This window comes from Salmo salar, chromosome ssa03 (genome assembly GCF_905237065.1).
Source record: "Salmo salar chromosome ssa03, Ssal_v3.1, whole genome shotgun sequence".
NCBI lineage: Eukaryota > Metazoa > Chordata > Actinopteri > Salmoniformes > Salmonidae > Salmo > Salmo salar.
This window is the reverse complement of record NC_059444.1, coordinates 16,874,756-16,894,048: the sequence shown is the minus strand read 5'-3', so window position 1 is coordinate 16,894,048 and position 19,293 is coordinate 16,874,756. Positions and strand designations below refer to the sequence as shown.

The 19,293-nt window shown below is 43.1% G+C and overlaps 1 protein-coding gene across 6 annotated transcripts in view; it reads left to right on the top strand.

Annotated features, from left to right (window-relative positions):
- Window positions 1-265: 265 nt before the first annotated feature.
- Window positions 266-19,293, top strand: part of LOC106599103 (retinoic acid receptor RXR-gamma-A) — a 36,002-nt gene continuing 16,974 nt past the window's right edge. For 2 of the 6 annotated variants that reach the window (XM_045714563.1, XM_014190168.2), the window contains exons 1-3: window positions 9,619-9,848; window positions 12,029-12,336; window positions 17,639-17,786. In XM_045714563.1, coding sequence (XP_045570519.1) covers window positions 9,722-9,848; window positions 12,029-12,336; window positions 17,639-17,786 — 583 coding nt within the window. In that variant the 5' untranslated portion in view covers window positions 9,619-9,721. Of the gene's footprint in view, window positions 478-849; window positions 938-9,618; window positions 9,849-12,028; window positions 12,337-17,638; window positions 17,787-19,293 lie in introns of those variants that run through there. The other 4 variants (XM_045714565.1, XM_045714564.1, XM_014190169.2 and 1 more) reach the window with 4 other exon arrangements.

Here is a 19,293-nt window from a genome sequence, read left to right as displayed (position 1 = left end):
CACATACGTCATTTCAACATGTAGTTTTGATTTAGATTTGGTTGAGTTGTCAACTAACCTGAATTGTGAAGAAGAAGAAAAAATCACCATGTAATTGGATTTAGGTTAAAAGTTGGGTAAAGATATACGAAATTCCCATATGGTGATGGCTTGTTGCAAATCCAATCAGTTTTTCACATTGATTCAGCATCATGACATTGCTTTTTCTTTTTAAATGACATGGAACAAATGTTGATTCAACCAGTTTTTGCCCAGTGGGATTCCTGATTTCGCCACCCCCTCCGCTGGGCCCCTCCGTGTGTGGTAGCCCAGTCAGGCAACAGTAAGAAGAGAACTCAGTCAAGGCGGGGACGACGTTCACAGAGAGATGCTGCTCTATGAACGCTAAACAAGAACATTCATCTTGGAGAGAAAAAACGTACAATAATAATAACGTCCATACAGTTATGGATAACAATGACTCTTATCTACATCTAAGTAAGTATGTTTTTCCGTTTATCTATCAAGTCTTGAGACGCGGGCGGTATATCCCGCATAGGCTGCTCTTGCAGTTCTCTGTGTTGTGTTTGTTTAGTTTCCGAATTCCCTCTGTACAGCCGACTTTACACGGACGGCAATAAATCCCGCGTGGCAATGTTATCTATGTAGTTAACACTTGTCCCGCGCCTAATGTGTATTGATTGACAAGGAGGCAGTGCCAATGCTCAAGTCAGCTGATAGTGATTCTGCTCCTCTGTCAGGGTCAGGGGTTGGCACTTTAATTGCGCTTATGTAATTTATGGCCTTTCTTACGCGCCTCTTGTTAAACTGTTCGCTGCCTTGTTCTTATTTATGGGTCTGGCTTGGCAGAGAAGCGCTTATCCATTCGACAGCCATACATTCACTCACCTCACCGCTGTTCTCGAGGAAAGTTCGTCAAGAAGACCACATTGAGAGGGTAGGCCGATACGACTTTTTTCACTGCAAGCTCTACTTCTCTTTAGTAGGCTATTCTTAATTGGCTGAAATTGTTCTGTAATTCAAACATCATATTTTTTTTCAATCAAAGAACGACAATGAGGCCACAACACAAACCACGAATAAGCAGTCCTGTGGACCCTTCTATCTTTGTATTGGAAATGCAAATTATTTTCTATTCCATTCTATTGTGTTTCCATACAGCCTAGGCGACTGTATCATTTCCCTGTTCATATTTAGATTTTAGTTTAAAAGTATTGATTATTACACTCTATACACCAACTATTGTCAATAATGAATTAATAAATAAAAAAACAGACAAAGTGTGACAGCAATTATGTCACTGAATCAGTTTTGGGGATTATTACCAGAACAAACATGAATCCATTCATGCAGTAAATTATACTGCTATAGAAAGGATTCTGAAGGATTCAAATCCATTATTTCCTCAGCATTTTATGTTTGTGTAATCACATGCTCATATTGCTACAGAGGACATTATCCCACATTGGACCAGGAATCTGAGACATCTTGGTCTATTTTTACTTCTCTCTTTCTCTCTCTTTCTCTCTCTTTCACTCTCTTCTCTCTTTACTCTCTTTCGCTCTTTCAGTCTATTTTTCTCTTCCACTCTCTCTGTCTAGGGTTTAGTTATGTGAACAAATGTGTGTTCATCTGTATGGGTTCGTCTCCTCTGCAGCGGTGGACTTTGTTTTATTTGAACATTGGCATGGTCTGACTTCTGCTATGATCCCACTGGGCACAAACTGGTTGGATCAATGTTGCTTCTACGTCAGAAAAAAAACCTATGTGATGACATTGAATCAACGTGGAAAACTGATTTGATTTGCAAAAAGTCATCAAAGTAAAGGAATTTTGAAAATGTAGTAATTTCTTTCACCCAACTTTTAACCTAAATCACATGACATGGTTCAAATTATTGTTGATTTCACATTGAATTCACATTAGTTCACAATTCAATCAAATAGAATTCACTAGTAACACATACTGTAATGCACCAATGCAATGGCAGGACACGTTAGTGGAGTAGGAACCAGCCATATGGCGCTACGGTCACGGCTGTGAGTGCCATGATCTCTTCCTGCAGCAAGCAGTCAAAGAGAGTGAGAAGTCATGTGGCCAAGTCATTCGGGTTTTCACTGCCAATGGTGATTAGGAAGGCTGACATGGGATCAGTCCTGTTGACTATGGTCAGGGCTATTCGGAATCCTTGGGACGTCCCTACTCTAAATCCTAACCCTAAACCCTACCTTTGCCTAACCCTAACCATTTTAAATGTCAACTTCAATTGGGTAGGGATGTCCCAAGGATCCCAGATAGCACGGACCCTTGACAACACAAGCCTACTAACACTCTCGTCCACTGACTGAGCCTCTCAGATATGCATATTTTTTGAAACTGCACTGTCGATTAGGGGTTCGTAAGTAAGCAGTTCACTGTAAGGTCTACACCTGTTGTATTCGGTGCATGTGACTAATACAATTTGATTTAATTTGATGCGAGAGAACGGTTTGAGACTATACGATTACTGACAAACTGCCTTTGTTACCACCATTCATGCATTTCAAAGGGTTTGATGGTGTATTTAAACTACTGTACATCTTATCTCATGCCAGGCTATGTGAAGATAACTTCACTATATTTAGGCAATAAGGCCTGAGGAGGTCTCTTATTGCTATTATAACCGGTTACCAAAGTAATTAGAGCAGTAAAAATAAATGTTTTGTCATACCTGTGGTATACGGTCTGATATACCACAGCTGTCAGCCAATCAGCATTCAGGGCTCGAACCACCCAGTTTATAATTAAGCAATAAGGCACGAGGAGGTGTGGTATATGGCCAATATACCATGACTAAGGGCTGTTCTTATGCACGAGGCAACACGGAGTGCCTGGATACAGCCCTTAGCCGTGGTATATTGGCCATATACCACAAACCCCCAAGGTGCCTTATTGCTATTATAAACTGGTTACCAACGTAATTAGAGCAGTAAAAATAAATGTTTTGTCATACCCGTGGTATACGGTCTGATATACCACGGCTGTCAGCCAATCAGCATTTAGGGCTCGAACCATCCAGTTTATAATATACTGTAAGCTACTTTATTTTCTCTCGGCCAAAATAGGACAATACTGTTGGTGTTGGAACAGCAGGACTAGAAGACAATGACCCATTTCAGCGGAGGCTTTTTGGAAATGAAAAGCGAGAGTTAATCTGGTATTTTTTCTATATGGTACCATGCTGTGTTTTAGTTTATCTGTAGACAGGGTAAGTCAACACGAGCAGCATCCTGGGTCTACAGCCTCTCCACTGGTGTCAGCCAAAGATCAATGAACTTCAGTACACTATCTGGCCTACTTTCAGTTCAGGCTCCATACTGTAGTTTGACATACTTGTTTTCCCCTGTCTGCAAGCCATCAGGTAAATCAGCGACTCTAAACCTGCTAATAAACCTGCTAATGGACATGTCTCTTCATGTGTTATTATACCATTGACATAATTCTCAGCGCTGACCATATTTGTTTATGAAAAGGTTGTTACATAAATGTCTGTTTAAAAATAACAGAAAAATGCTGTTGTAATAAGACGACATTTAGACGCAGGTTTGGGAACAGATGTTGCTGTATTATATTCATCAACAGTATAACAAGAAGAGGATGTCAAAAAAGACTCTGATTCCTCAAATACCCCAAAAGTCCCCCTAGTTATACTTTGTTAATTATTCATTAACACTAGCATGCTTCCTTCCTATGCACTCCCTCTTAATTGCCCCCATACGGTATAGAACTGGGATGGCAGTCTGATTTAACGACCGGTGTTCTCTGTAGTACTCATTATAATCACTATCAGTGTTGAGACTTCCTGATATCACTGAATAAATCACCATCAGTTCATATGGGGCTTCACACCACAGACAGACAGGCAGACAGACAGGCAGACAGACAGGCAGATGGGAAAGCTGATGGACAGACAGACAAACAGACAGACAGACAGGCAGGCAGACAGACATGTAGATGGATCGATAGACCGACTGATATGGAAGACAGATAGACCAAGTCAAGGTTGTCTGTCTGGGATGAAGCCCACATAAACTAATGTTGATTTATTCAGCGCTATAGCATGTAGTGTCTGCAGCATAAGCAGTGCTCCATAGGATGAGTATCCACTTCTGAGTCTTCTCCTGGGAACTAAGGCCTACTGAGAGATAAGCTGCATCTCGCTCTCTCTCTTTCTCTCGCTCTCTTTCTCTCTCACTCTCTCTTTTTCTCTCTCTCTTTCTTTTTCTCTCTCTCTCACTCTCTCTCTTCAGACAGTGGGATCCGATGGCCCAACATGGGCCTCATGTTTCATTAACAATTATTTGATGATGTCCCTTAATAGGTAGTACAAGGCCTGTGTTGTGTTGGGTCCTGGGCACTGAGAGGCCCTCTATGTGCTGCTGTGTTTGTAAAGGGGTTAGGAGATAAAGAGAGGGAAGAGAGTGGGGAGATCAAGTGGCACCTTCGGTCTCTCTCCCTCCCTCTCTCTATCTCTCTCTCTCCCTCCCTCCCTCCCTCCCTCCCTCCCTCCCTCCCTCCCTCCCTCCCTCCCTCCCTCCCTCCCTCTCTCTCTCTCCCTCCCTCGATCTTACTTGGCATTCAACAAGACACCTGTTTCTTAACAGCTATTAGTATGTAGCTTGGTACTCGTCAAATGCATGAGTGTGTGTGTGTGTGTGTTGTGTACCTGTCTGTGTATTTGTCTGTCTGTCTCTCTGTCTGTCTAATTGGATAACTCAGGACCTTCTATGTAGTTGTATATTCAGTCCCCCCACAGTCGTCTCTGCTCAACTCCTTTAATGTGATGTACATCGTGGAGTTTTGAGTAACTCGGCTATGTCCAGACCTGATCCAACATATAGGATTCATCTCAGGTCCCTGTCTGTCTTCTCATCATACCCTTATTGCTGCCCTGCTCTCCACTTTCAACCACGCTTGTTGCCGTGGGCTACTCTTTTGTACCCGACTCATTGTGCTTTGATGCTATAACCAGTATTCTCTATACACCGCTCTGTTCTTCATTCTGTCATTTTATTGTCATTTGTTCTGATTGTCGGTCTCTCTTTGTATGGAGGAAACTCAGAAATAACAGAGACAGAAATGGTGTCAACATACAGGGCTGGTAGGCCCGGCCATTAGATAACATTTAGTCAGGGCCAGGCGCGGTGCTCTGATGTGTATCCCGGCAGGCTTGTGATTGTGAATCAGCTCCCTTATCTAATTGGTAATTTTTCTGCCCCAGTTGTAGTGGGCCCAGTCTGGGTAGCCAATGCTAGTGCTTCAGTGGAATAGGAAAGCAGTGCAGCTCCCACAGATAGAGGGGCTCAGTGGTTGGCTTTTACTCTTTATGGAAACTTCAGAACTTTGTAGTCTCTTGTAGGATTATTGGGGAATTGAATAGAATAGCCTATAGAGCGTCTACATAAATAGTGATTCTATTTCTATGCCATACAGTAACTGCTTGTACATAACGTCTCAATGTCGAGATGTTTATCAGCTTTTTGGGAATGTGTTTTTGTTGTGTGAGTTCAATTGTGGTCAGAGATAGTGGCCAGTTTCTTAGAGACAGAGATCAGTGAAGGCACAGTATAGAAAAGCTTCTAGCCTTGGCGAAGCTCCAGTTGTTTTCCGTACAGCAGCACCATGTCCTGGGTTCCTCCCCTGCCCAAAAGCTCTATAGAGCTGCTTCAATATACCATCTCCTCCAGGGGGATAATCCCCTTTAATCCCCCCCCCCCACAAGCACAAGCACAAGCACACACACACACACACACACACACACACACACACACACACACACACACACACACACACACACACACACACACACACACACACACACACTCCCTCTCCAAACTCCACAGACGTGAGCCCCTCCCCTGCTACCCCCTGGCCACATGGCATATGACTGCCCCCCCTACCTCTGTTAATCAGGACATGAAATAGACACCAGGATGGAAATGTTAACCTCAGAGAGAGAGAGAGAGAGAATGAGAGCGCGAGATCAGGGTTTCTATATACAGTGGGAACCCACTCAGAATGTGGTTAATGACTTTATTCATTGTATATGATGTTACACAATGCTTAGAAAACAGACTCATGAAGATGCATGCGTGGAATGATGGTGAACATGTATGAAATGGTTAATTCAACGCCTGTTACCACATGCATTTGTAATGGTCTTATGTTACTGTCACATGTCCAAGGCTATTTGTGTGAATACATAAACAGTTGTATGTAGCATGTGTTGTCTTTTATCATGATGTTATAATGACAGTGTTGCTGAAAAGCCAAAACAGTTATAAAAATCACAAATTTAGATTGGTATAACAGATGTAACAGAGTTGGCATTTCTAAATGTAACAGAGTTGAATTATTAAAAAGTCAAACCACAATGTACTGTAAGTAATATGATAACAGTCAAATAGTGCAGTTTGGTGTGTAGCTATAGGAGAGAGGTACTCTGTCTTGGTTACAGTACATTATGTATCATATGAGACAAAATATATACACTGAGTGTACAAAACATTAAGGTGGTGTTCCTAATATTTGGTGTACTCAGTGTATAAAATGGTGTGTATAGACAGTATGGACAGTATATGAATAGAAAAGGTGTGTACAGCAGTAGTTATATAGGATGAGCCATGACTAGAATACAGTATGTACATATAAAGTGGGTAAAACAGTATGTAAACATTATTAAAGTGACCAGTGTTCAATGACTCTATGTACCTAGTGCGGCAGTCTCTAAAGTGCAGGGTAGAATACCGAGTGGTAGCTGGCTAGTAACAGTGATTGAGGTTCAGGGCAGGGTACTGGGCGGAGGCCGGCTAGTGATGACTGTTTAACAGTCTGATGGCCTGGAGATAGAAGCTGTTTATCAGACTCTCAGTCCCAGCTTTGATGCACCTGTACTCTCCGCCTTCTGGATGATAGCGGGGTGAACAGGCAGTGGCTCGGGTGGTTGTTGTCCTTGATGATCTTTTTGGCCTTCCTGTGACATCGGGTGCTGTAGTAGTCCTGAAGGGCAGGTAGTTTGCCCCCGGTGATGCCTTGTGCAGACCACACCACCCTCTGGAGAGCCTTGCGGTTGTGGGCGGTGCAGTTGCCGTATCGGGCGCTGATACAGCCCAACATAATGCATGGTGTATCTGTGAATTTGAGGCTTTTAGCACTCTCTACTGTCGATGTAGAGAGCATGGGCATGTCTCTCTGCTGTCTCCTGAAGTCCACGATCAGCTCCTTCGTTTTGTTGATGTTGAGGGAGAGGTTATTTTCTTGGCACCACTCTGCCAGGGCTCTCACCTCCTCCCTGTAGGCTGTCTCGTCGTTGTTGGTAATCAGGTCTACAACTGCTATGTCGTCAGCAAGCTTGATGATTGAGTTGGAGACATGCGTGGCCACACAGTCATGGATGAACAGGGAGTATAGGAGGGGGCTGAGCACACACCCTTGTGGGGCCCCCGTGTTGAGGGGCCCCACAAGGGTGTGTGCGGTATTTCTCTTGTCCAGGTGGGATAAGGCAGTGGATCTGTTGGGGCTGAATACAACCTGTAGTGGGTCTAGGGTGTCAGGTAAGATGGAGGTGATATGGTCCTTAACTAGCCTCTCAAAGCACTTCATGATGACAGAAGTGAGTGCTATGGAGTGATAGTCATTTAGTTCAGTTACCTTCGCTTTCTTGGGTACAGGAACAACGGTGGACATCTTGAAGCAAGTGGGGACAGCAGACTGGGACAGTGAGAGATTGAATATGTCCCTAAACACTCCAGCCAGCTGGTCTGCACATGCTCTGAGGACGCAGCTTGGGATGCCGTCTGGGCCCGGCAGCCTTGCGAGGGTTAACACTCTTAAATGCCTTACTCACGTCGCCCATAGAGAACTAGAGCACAAAGTCATCGTGAGCGGAGGGGTGCCCACGGTGGCGGCTCGATTTTGTTTTCCTCAAAGTGGGCGAAGATGAGGTTTAGCTTGTCCGGGAGCGAGGCATTGGTGTCCGCGACGTGGCTGGCTTTCCCTTTATAATCCATGATTGTCTGGAGTCCCTGACACATAAGTCTCGTGTCTGAACCGTTGAATTGCGACTCCACTTTGTCCCTGTACTGGCGTTTTGCCTCTTTGATTGCCTTACGGAGGTCATAGCTGAATGTGGTTAAATGTGGTGTTCGCGCTTTCCAGTTTTGTGTGAATACTGCCATCTATCCATGGTTTCTGGGATGGATAAATTGTAATCATCTCGGTAGGAACAACATCCTGTATGCACTTCCTGATGAACCCAGTCACTGAGTGTATACGTCGACCCGGAAAATGTCCAAGTCCGTATGATAAAAAAAATCCTGAAGCATAGATTCATATTGGTCAGACCAACGTTGAACAATCATCTTGGAAATAGATGTCCTCTGCCATAGGAATTGATACAGTGTGATTTCCTGATAAGTGAACAAGGAAAACGTGCATATCTGGTTTAGTGCATGAATCCATTCACCAGTGGTCCCAAGCCATTACGAATACAGTATATCAGCAGTTGACTCTATATAACCATTAGTAACCATTAGCAAAGTTACTCTATCCTCCCATGTAATACTGAATTGTTTTACCAATGAATGTGAAGCTTTGAGTTGGACTGAATGGACTCTCTATATCACTTCACTCTCCTCTCATACTTAAGCCATACAAGTTAATGATGTCTGCTCGGCGCATCTTCTGTCATTTCAACAGGAAAAAGGGACAAGTCTGCAACAGAGAAGGGACATCTTTAATTAAAAAGTAATCCAATCCCCCACTGGGTATTTGAGAGAGCCCATCCGACAGACAGGATAGAATTTTCTCCTTTTCTAGGCCAAATCCCTTTATACACATGGAACAGGGACGGAGACTGCACGTGTGAATGAATGTGTATGTTTGTCATATAACGAGCAACTGGGAAATATGTTCTACAGTGCCTCAGCATGCTGCATGCTGTCGTGTAGACCAAGCCCCCACTCAACCGCTTCCAGCCCACTACCTCTAATATACACCCCATCCCTACACACATACATACACACACACACACACACACACGGTAAATAACCAGGTTGGCTAAGAGGATTATACAGTCCCTGATTGATCAGACATCATCTTAATTTAGACAGGAATGAGTGAGCTCTGTCTCCACACATCAGGCCAGGGCTTTTCTAGGATCAGTTTTGGCACTCAGATCATAATGAATACGACAGGGGAGACCAGACCAGGCCAAAAGGCTACAGGCCTGCTTTTTACATGATTAAGCTAAGGCGCTCACTGATCATATTTTTTTATTATGATGATAGGTATCTCTATAAAAGTCATTGAAAATTGTTTTTTTGAAAACACTTCTAAACTACTTAACCCAGATGATGATTGTATGGTGACATACTCAAGTACATTCATATGTGTATGTGTGTGTTGCTCAAATATGCCTATTAATGTGTGTGTGTGTATGTGTTTGTACGTGTGTGGGGCTCTTTGCTGTTGGAATCTGACATTTAGCAGGCATTAATATCACAGGAGGAGCTGTGCCAAGAAAGAGAGAGAGAGAGAGAGAGATAAAGTGTGTGTGTGTGTGTGTGTGTGTGCCACTCTACAGCTGCTTGTAACACACACACATGATCGGGGACTGCCAGCCCGCCGCCTGCGTTGGAAGGGTCAAGCCCCCTGCAGATCCTCCGAGGTATCGCCTGCAGACATGAGAATCATAGCAGGTGTCGGAGATTCCGGAGGAAAAGAGGAAAGCGACTTAATAGACATTAGCCAATCAGAGTTAGATATGTATGTAAACTACCAGCCCCTGATGCTCCTTCCTGACTTTGACAGTGAGTAACATAGATATTGTGGGAGCAATATGGCCACTTCGACCATACATATAGTCCAGGGTAATATACTTTGACTTGGTAGGCAGTGACTGTATGCTAGGTACAATAGCTAATACATTAATTAACTGAAGTATGTGGGCATGTATTTGTTGGCATAGAAAGATTGACATGATTTATCACTCACTGTGATCTTTACTGAACATGAAGTGCTGGGTTCTGTCTTCAACAAAACTGGTAAGCTGTGTGTTGGTGTCTTTGGACATTTGTGACACAAGTGGGCAGTTGGTGAAAGTGTGTGTGTGATCAGAAGTACACACACATACAGACACGCACACATTTATTTTCTAGATTCTGCTCAACCTGTCTAAATATACATCGGGGCTTCCTGCGTCTGGTTTGGCAGAGAAACTGCTAAACCTACAGCTGTTACAACACAATATGAGGAAGTGCCTTTGTCCTCCTTTAGCTTGTTTTAGACTTGCTACGTTTATAGATAGAACCTTTTTATACTAGTGTGAGTGTTATGTTTATTGTAATGCGTGGATTATGGTGTGAAGCATGTGTGGCTATGATCGTGTGTGTGTGTGTGTGTGTGTGTGTGTGTGTGTGTGTGTGTGTGTGTGTGTGTGTGTGTGTGTGTGTGTGTGTGTGTGTGTGTGTGTGTGTGTGTGTGTGTGTGTGTGTGTGTGAGAGAGAGACTTTCTGTGTGCATGAAAATCAAGTAGTCATTTAACACTGGCACACAAAACATCCCAACCCCACTAACACATGCTAGTATCAGTGACCACTGTAGACTGGCGTCCGAGCGCTGCTGGTCTGGCTGACCTATCCCACTCTGTCCTGTGTAACATGAGAGAGATCCCTGTACCCAGGGCTGACTACGGCAACCCTGAAACCATGCCCCATGCAAATGCCACCCCCCATTAACCCTGTGACACACAGCTCTGCCCAACAGCCCAACCTTAAATTGTTGGGGCCTGAAATGTCAACCTGTCATTCTATATTCCAGCTAGAAAGAAAATCCTGGCCATGCTACAATCTACATACATGTACATAGATTTGATAGTTGATAAAGCCCTCTCTGTTGCATTATGTTTCTGTTGGATTGGTGTTGTTGATATGATTTTTTGATGACGTAGGTTTATAATGGGAGTTTTAGTCGGTTTGTTTTGGAAGGGAAATAACCTTCTATCACCTTCTGTTGTTCGTTCGTTTTGTTCTCATACAATCATGGCAATTTCATAAAAACAATCTTTGTGCAGCATTAAAGTCTCACTTTCCTTATGTAGCTAATGTTTGTCGTCGTTATGTAGGCTAATGTTTGTCGTCGTTATGTAGGCTAATGTTTGTCGTTATTTTGGCTAACATCATAGAGAAAAGCTCTATGATGTTGCCCTATCATCCCTCTAGCGTCCCTGTAACATCCCCCTGACATTTCCTCATGTTGATGCATAATGTGAATATGACCTTATAAAGCTCCTATGAATGATCAGATCAGTGTAGCCTGTCTCTGCACTGACCTTTTGGGCTATTCTGGTGATATATGGAAGTCCCTTATGCAGGTTTTCCCCATGCACTGACCCCCAAGCGACCAGCTATATCAGGCTACATCAGTTCCATCACAGTGCATTACCAGCTAGATTAGTGATGTTAAATGGAGGGATGGACATTTTGGACCGCTGGCTGTCTAATCGCACCTCGTTTTGCTGTGAAAAGAGGCTGATGTGGGTCTAGTTCGGTCTAGTTCGGTCTAGTTGTTATTCTCTGGTCTGATTGCTCATCACACCGTCTGTGAACCAGAACCAAGGTCTTTTGCTGTAGTCATTAACATTTTATTTTCATATGGAATAGACTAGAATAGGTTAGAGTGTTGGTTCTACACTGTATATTTCTACCTGCAACATCTGAACGTTTCACTTTATTGATCCCTATGAAAACGGTTATCCTCTTTTGAGGACAATATAATTTATATAGATCACGGTCGTATTCATTAGGCACCAACTACATGAACTGGTCCAATGAGAAATGCTTGTTTTCAGTTGTAGCACATTTTTCTACGGTGTGCTCTAATGAATAAAACCCTGCTGTGTTCCATTCTGTTCTGTTCTTTTATTGATTGCCGTGTCTCCTAACTCCTTCATTCTCATCTGTGATTGGCTGTTTATTTGCTCTGATTACAGGTTCTTCTGTGCAGGTCTCGCACCTGAGCTCCACCCCGTCTCAGTCCCTCAGCACCATGGTGGGGCCCCCTCACCACCACCCCTATCATCACCACCATCATCATCATCATCATCACCACCCCTCCATCATCAGTGCCTCTGTCAACCCCGGGCAGCCCCTCCCGTCTCCCATGAGCACCCTGGGCTCGCCGTTCAACGGGCAGGGCGGCTCGCCGTACTCCGTCATCACCTCGTCCTCTCTGGGCTCCCCAGGTGTCTCCATCCCCCCTACTCCCACCATGGGCTTCAGCACGCTCTCCAGCCCACAGGTAAGGGTCAATGTATTCACACACATAATAATTAGTTGCTTATATTTGTCCTCTTTTTGAATTGGAAATGTATTTTTTTCATATCCCAACTCCCCCTGAGACAGGGGCCATGGCCAGGGGTCAGCCATTATTGACAACGACCCTGGAGCAATTAGGGTTAAGTTCCTTTCTCAAGGACACATCAACAGATTTTTCTTCACCTTGTCGGCTTGGGGAATAGAACCAGTGACCTTCCGGTTACAGGCCCAACACTCTTCATCTCTAGGCTCACTGCCTCCTGGACAATTATTTATGCTCACGCCTATACACACACACTTGTTAAACACGAACACACTAAAAATATGAGAGGCCTTACAGCAGGCAAGTCGACCCACCGAAGTAGCTTTGGAACTACTGCATTGGATACATTGTTGTCACTTATATGAGTTTCTCAATGCCCTAGCCTTTCATGCCAAGCTTCAAACCCATGCAAATTGAAGGAGACTACTCTACACCCAGCTGACTAGCCTTTCCTGGCCTGTTGTATTTCTAACTGTTTGTCTGTCAGAGCTGATACTACAGTAGTCTCAGACTACTTAGTGGTCATCTGCATCCTTCTAACACAGTGGTCACCAACCCGTTCTGAGTCAAGATCGTATTCTGAGTCAAGGTCACATTCTGAGTCAAGGTCACATTCTGAGTCAAGGTCACATTCTGAGTCAAAAATGCAGGTTGAGATCGACTGCTCAGAATTTGTTTTTACAGGACTTGAAAAACGTAAGCCTATGCAACATTAACCTATTAAAAACAGTACTGTAGCAATGAGGTTTGTGCAGTAGGCTATAGGCCCAATACATTATCACTGCATATTGGCTTTGCTTTAATTCCCCTGCCAATGTATTGTTGTTCGGACTACTTTTTATATTATATTAAACAATTTGAGGTAGACTATATGATCACACCGGTAATAGATCAGTTGTTGTATTATATGTGAGGCACAGCTGAGAGAGCATACATTCAAATCATTTGCTTTTTATTTTTATTTTACTGGGCTGATGGTGCCTGCATTTGATTGTCAGTCTCAGAGGAGACAGAGCGCAGCATCCTGAGGGTCTACTTCCTAACGTCCCTGCGCTCTCCCTTTCCTCCGCTGACCAAAAAAGGACACCGTCTTCCAGCTGATAGTGAAGCTCGAGTCGCACCGCATTATTTCTGCCTCATGCACAAATTCATGTTGTTACTTCAATGACCAGAGAAAGTGAAATATTCCTCGATATTAAAGAAGACCCAAGCCGCTAATAATAATAACAACAACACAAGCCTATCTATACACTTTCCTACTCATTCATTACAGCTGCAGTGCTGGTTGTAGCACGAGTGGAAGTAGGAAGAATGCACATTTTATGGCTTATAAAACTGTTGAATAAAAAGAGTAAAAACTTAAACATGAACTCACTCATAAAAACAGCAGCTCTTTGCTGTATTCATTGACAGTCTCTCTAGTCATGGTTTTAAACGTTTTGAAATCTCACAGTATCAACTTTGCTTTAGCTTCTTTTACACCTGCTACATTACTTCAGACAGATTTGCTCTCCGGGCCCTCCAGGAAGGCAGAGTTTGTACCTTCAGACACATGAAATGGTTCTAAATTGCAACACTTCACCTACCTGGCATGTAGGGCAGCTGAATCAGGTGCACCTACCGCCAACAGCGTGAGACAAATAAATACAAATAGGAACGCAAGGCTTTATTGTTAGGAATGCCTTGGAGATCGACCAGTTGGTCGGTGACTACTGTTCTAACAGAACCTAGAAGGCTAGCCTGAGGTCGCCAAAAATGCATCCGGTTTTCAAGGAAAATTCAAAAAGCCTGTGACACAACTTCTGCTTTTGGATGTTAACAAGGCAACACTCTATGTTAACATCTCCTCCACATTTACTGGATTGGTTGACCAGTGCAGAGGAGAACCTCCCCTGACAGTTATTTTTTCTCTCGTCAGGACCAGAAAGAAAGAAACACAGCTCAGGCCTGCTACATTAGGTTAGCCTGACCCAGACTCATTCATGTCCACAGACTACAACTGAATCACTGCCCTAGAAATAGAACCTCATTCTATTCTGTTGCTCACTTCACTCGTCCCAACTCCATTAGTGAGACAGCGCTTCCACTTACTCCGAGTCCAAGTCCCAAATAGATAACAAATGGGGAAAAGAGAGGCTTACTCTTGTCCACTTACTCTTGTGAATTTAAAAGTTAAACATTTTATTCAGTTAGTTAAAAAAAAAAAACATTGCCGTTCTGTCCTGCATTAAATAGAATCTAGAATGTCTCCTTTTCTGACCGTTTTTTGCCCAGTCCCTGCCTTTACCACTGGACCTCTGCCTTCCCTAGAGGGGATGAGCGAATTGTATTTGGCTGTCCCACTCGGAGCTAACTGAGCTAAGCTATTGAGGCGTGATGGCTAGTGAGTCGGAGGGAGATATCATTGATCCAGCCTGCTAAGCTAAAGCCCTGAAGGCTAGCTAGCAGAAAAGAGAACAGAAATGGATGTAATCTAATGACAGCTGTGCCAACAGGCTTCTGTAAAGCAAATAGGGTCACATATGCAATAGTCAGATTCAGATCCATTTATTGCCAATAGGATGTTAAAATTGGATTTCTTCTTACCGCTAATAGTGCAGTTCCCTTTTGGTCTCAAAGAAGTAGACACTTTCAATGAGCCGGCACTTTCAATGAGCCAAGCAACAGAGAAATGTGTATAGAAAAGTCAGTAGTATTAAGAGCACTGTGAATAATGTATAGGCTATATGAAGTATTCAACAACGGCCCCATGGCTGATATGTGTGAGAGACATGGTGAGAAACATGGGATGTGGTGTGTAAACTAACTATATAGGTCATCCGTGCATATGTTGCCTTTGTGTATGTGCGTGCGTGAGTTTGAGTGTGTGTATGTGAGTGAGTGTGTGTGTGTGTCGACCCTGTCGCCTTTTAGTCTACAGTATAATACAGTACGCAGCGGTAAGCCGACTAGGGGCCAGAAAGCTCTGTTACTACCCAACCACACTAGACCCAGGCTGGTCTCTTGACCTGCAATAGTCCCTTGACCTGTGTGTGTGTGTGTGTGTGTGTGTGTGTGTGTGTGTGTGTGTGTACACAGCAGTCTAGGTCTAAAAGGCTTCTAAACAGCTTCTACCCCCAAGCCATAAGACTCCTGAACATCTAATCAAATGGCTACCCAGACTATTTGCATTGCCCCCTCCCTCTCTTTTACACCGCTGCCACTCTCTGTTTGTTATCATCTATGCATAGTCACTTTAATAACTCTACCTACATGTACATACTACCTCAACTAACCGGTGCCCCCGCACATTGACTCAGTATCAGTACCCCCCTGTATATAGTCTCACTATTGTTATTTTACTGCTGCTCTTAATTACTTGTTACTTTTATTTCTTATTCTTGCCTGTATAGCACAGCACATACATCCCTCACTGTCAGGATAATGCAGTTTTAGGAAGATGTTCTCATAACTTTTTAATCCACTGTGTGGTTCTTAATGATCAGACCTGGGATCAAATAGTATTTGTTCTATTTCTAAAACTTTAGCTGAGCTTTATTGAGCTTATCTGGCACAATGGAACCAATGGAATAGTCCTTAAAGTGTAAACCCTGCCCCTCTGGCACTCTAGACAGGCTCAATCAAACTCAAAGTATTTCAAAGAACACAAATACTTCATGGTCTGATAATGATCGGCAGGCAGCCTAGCGGTTGGGCCGGTAACCAAAAGGTTGCTAGTTTGAATCCGAGAGCCGACTAGGTGAAAAATCTGTCGATCTGCCATTCAAGCAAGGCACTTAACCCTAATTGCTCCAGGGTCGGCATCTATAATGGCTGATCCCTGGCCGTGACCCCACTCTCTGAGGGATATGCAAAAAACACATTTCCATTTCACACCAACACTTGTACATGTGTGAAACAGGACAAATATAAGTAATCTCTATTAGACCTTTAGATGGCCCAGAGTAGCTTATAAAGTTTCCTTAAAGAGCGACTGAGCACACCGATTGGCACGTGTTTTTCTGTTGCTCATTTCAAAAACGAGCGTTCAGTCTTGGACGTGATTTCTGACCGATACAGTTTGGTTAATGATGTTTGTCCCCCATGAGACACTGTAGATACGGAAGCATATTACACTTCCTCAAAATCCCCAGAATGAATCTAAGATAACTCAAGAAATCTGTAATTTATTTAGACGTTTTTGCTGAGGATGTTTTAATTGCACGATTTTATATCTAACCAAGGTGTTTGGTGCAGTAGTTCTCATGTAAAAAAATGCACGATGTGTTGTCTTATGTAAACAAAGTCAGAGCTGCTGGGCAGGTCTGCCTTACTGTCTATGCTATTGGATAGAGAGCAATCACCGCAGCTGGTCACCCCATGATAGTGGGCAAAGGGACATCGTCAAATCAAAACCCAACCTTCATTTACCCTTTAACGCAAAATTTTTCCAAACTCCGTTTTAGACCAGACTGACTTTATTACAAAAATTACCCTATTTAGACTTTATTGTAAATTTTGACACTATATTAACTGTTTATGACTTATATCGATACCACATAGGCCATTTTCAAAGGGATTAGTTGATTTTAAAGGCAGTCGCTTTTTAATGACCAACTACCTCCCTCTACTTCTCTCATGTGGAACTGCATGTAACAGGTTTCAATTGAGTGTTTTCAGTTGAGTTCGATTAGAATTCAAACTGGTATCAGCAGATATCATTTTGTGCCCTTCCTTAAGAACCTTGTGTCCATGTTGACTGTGGGTGTTTACTGAGAGTAAACATTCAAAGTAAACTGCGACTTCCTCACCTAGAGGAAACAGGTCACATGACAAAGGAAAAAACACTTCCGATTAGGTTGTAAGGTGGGAGGGGGAGGCAGAAAGGACAAGGGAGGAGTTAAATAAAAACACACATTAGCACACCTGCAGGATATTATGTTTGAATGATACACATTGATTGACACGCAGGCATACACACAAATGCACTGAGGAAGGCACTGACTGTGTACTGTATAGCTAATGCATGGTTGAAATAGGGATGTTGTCATAGAAAGACTGACATGATATATCACTCACTTTGATCTTTGCTGAACCCGGAAGTGCTGAGTTCTGTCTTCAACAAAACTGGAAAGCTGCGAGTCGGTGACTTTTTACTTTTGACCTTGGTGATACAGTGGCCAGTTGGCGAAAGTGAGACACCCACACACACACACACACCCCATTAACCCCCTCTCTGCTGTCGATGTTCCCCTCTCTGTAGATGAACTCTCTGAACAATGTGAGCAGCAGTGAGGACATCAAGCCTCCTCCAGGCCTAGCTGGACTGGGTCACATGAACAGCTACGGCTGCATGAGCCCAGGGTCCATGTCCAAGCACATCTGTGCCATCTGTGGGGACCGATCCTCAGGTAAAACACCACAACAGGCCCCAGACTAGACCATACTATACTGTAGCAGGTTACCAGACTATAATATAATGTAGCAGGTTACCAGACTAGACCATACTATACTGTAGCAGGTTACCAGACTATAATATAATGTAGCAGGTTACCAGACTAGACCATACTATACTGTAGCAGGTTACCAGACTAGACCATACTATACTGTAGCAGGTTACCAGACTATAATATACTGTAGCAGGTTTCCAGACTAGACCATACTATACTGTAGCTGGTTACCAGACTATAATATACTGTAGCAGGTTACCAGACTAGACCATACTATACTGTAGCAGGTTACCAGACTATAATATAATGTAGCAGGTTACCAGACTAGACCATACTATACTGTAGCAGGTTACCAGACTAGACCATACTATACTGTAGCAGGTTACCAGACTAGACCATACTATACTGTAGCAGGTTACCAGACTATAATATAATGTAGCAGGTTACCAGACTAGACCATACTATACTGTAGCAGGTTACCAGACTATAATATAATGTAGCTGGTTACCAGACTAGACCATACTATACTGTAGCTGGTTACCAGACTAGACCATACTATACTGTAGCAGGTTACCAGACTAGACCATACTATACTGTAGCAGGTTACCAGACTAGACCATACTATACTGTAGCAGGTTACCAGACTATAATATACTGTAGCAGGTTACCAGACTAGGCCATACTATACTGTAGCTGGTTACCAGACTATAATATAATGTAGCTGGTTACCAGACTAGACCATACTATACTGTAGCAGGTTACCAGACTATAATATACTGTAGCTGGTTACCAGACTATAATATAATGTAGCAGGTTACCAGACTAGACCATACTGTAGCTGGTTACCAGACTATAATATAATGTAGCTGGTTACCAGACTAGACCATACTATACTGTAGCTGGTTACCAGACTAGACCATACTATACTGTAGCAGGTTACCAGACTAGACCATACTATACTGTAGCAGGTTACCAGACTAGACCATACTATACTGTAGCAGGTTACCAGACTAGACCATACTATACTGTAGCAGGTTACCAGACTAGACCATACTATACTGTAGCTGGTTACCAGAGTATAATATAATGTAGCAGGTTACCAGACTACACCATACTATACTGTAGCAGGTTACCAGACTATAATATAATGTAGCAGGTTACCAGACTAGACCATACTATACTGTAGCAGGTTACCAGACTAGACCATACTATACTGTAGCAGGTTACCAGACTATAATATACTGTAGCAGGTTTCCAGACTAGACCATACTATACTGTAGCTGGTTACCAGACTATAATATAATGTAGCAGGTTACCAGACTAGACCATACTATACTGTAGCTGGTTACCAGACTATAATATAATGTAGCAGGTTACCAGACTATAATATACTGTAGCAGGTTTCCAGACTAGACCATACTATACTGTAGCTGGTTACCAGACTATAATATAATGTAGCAGGTTACCA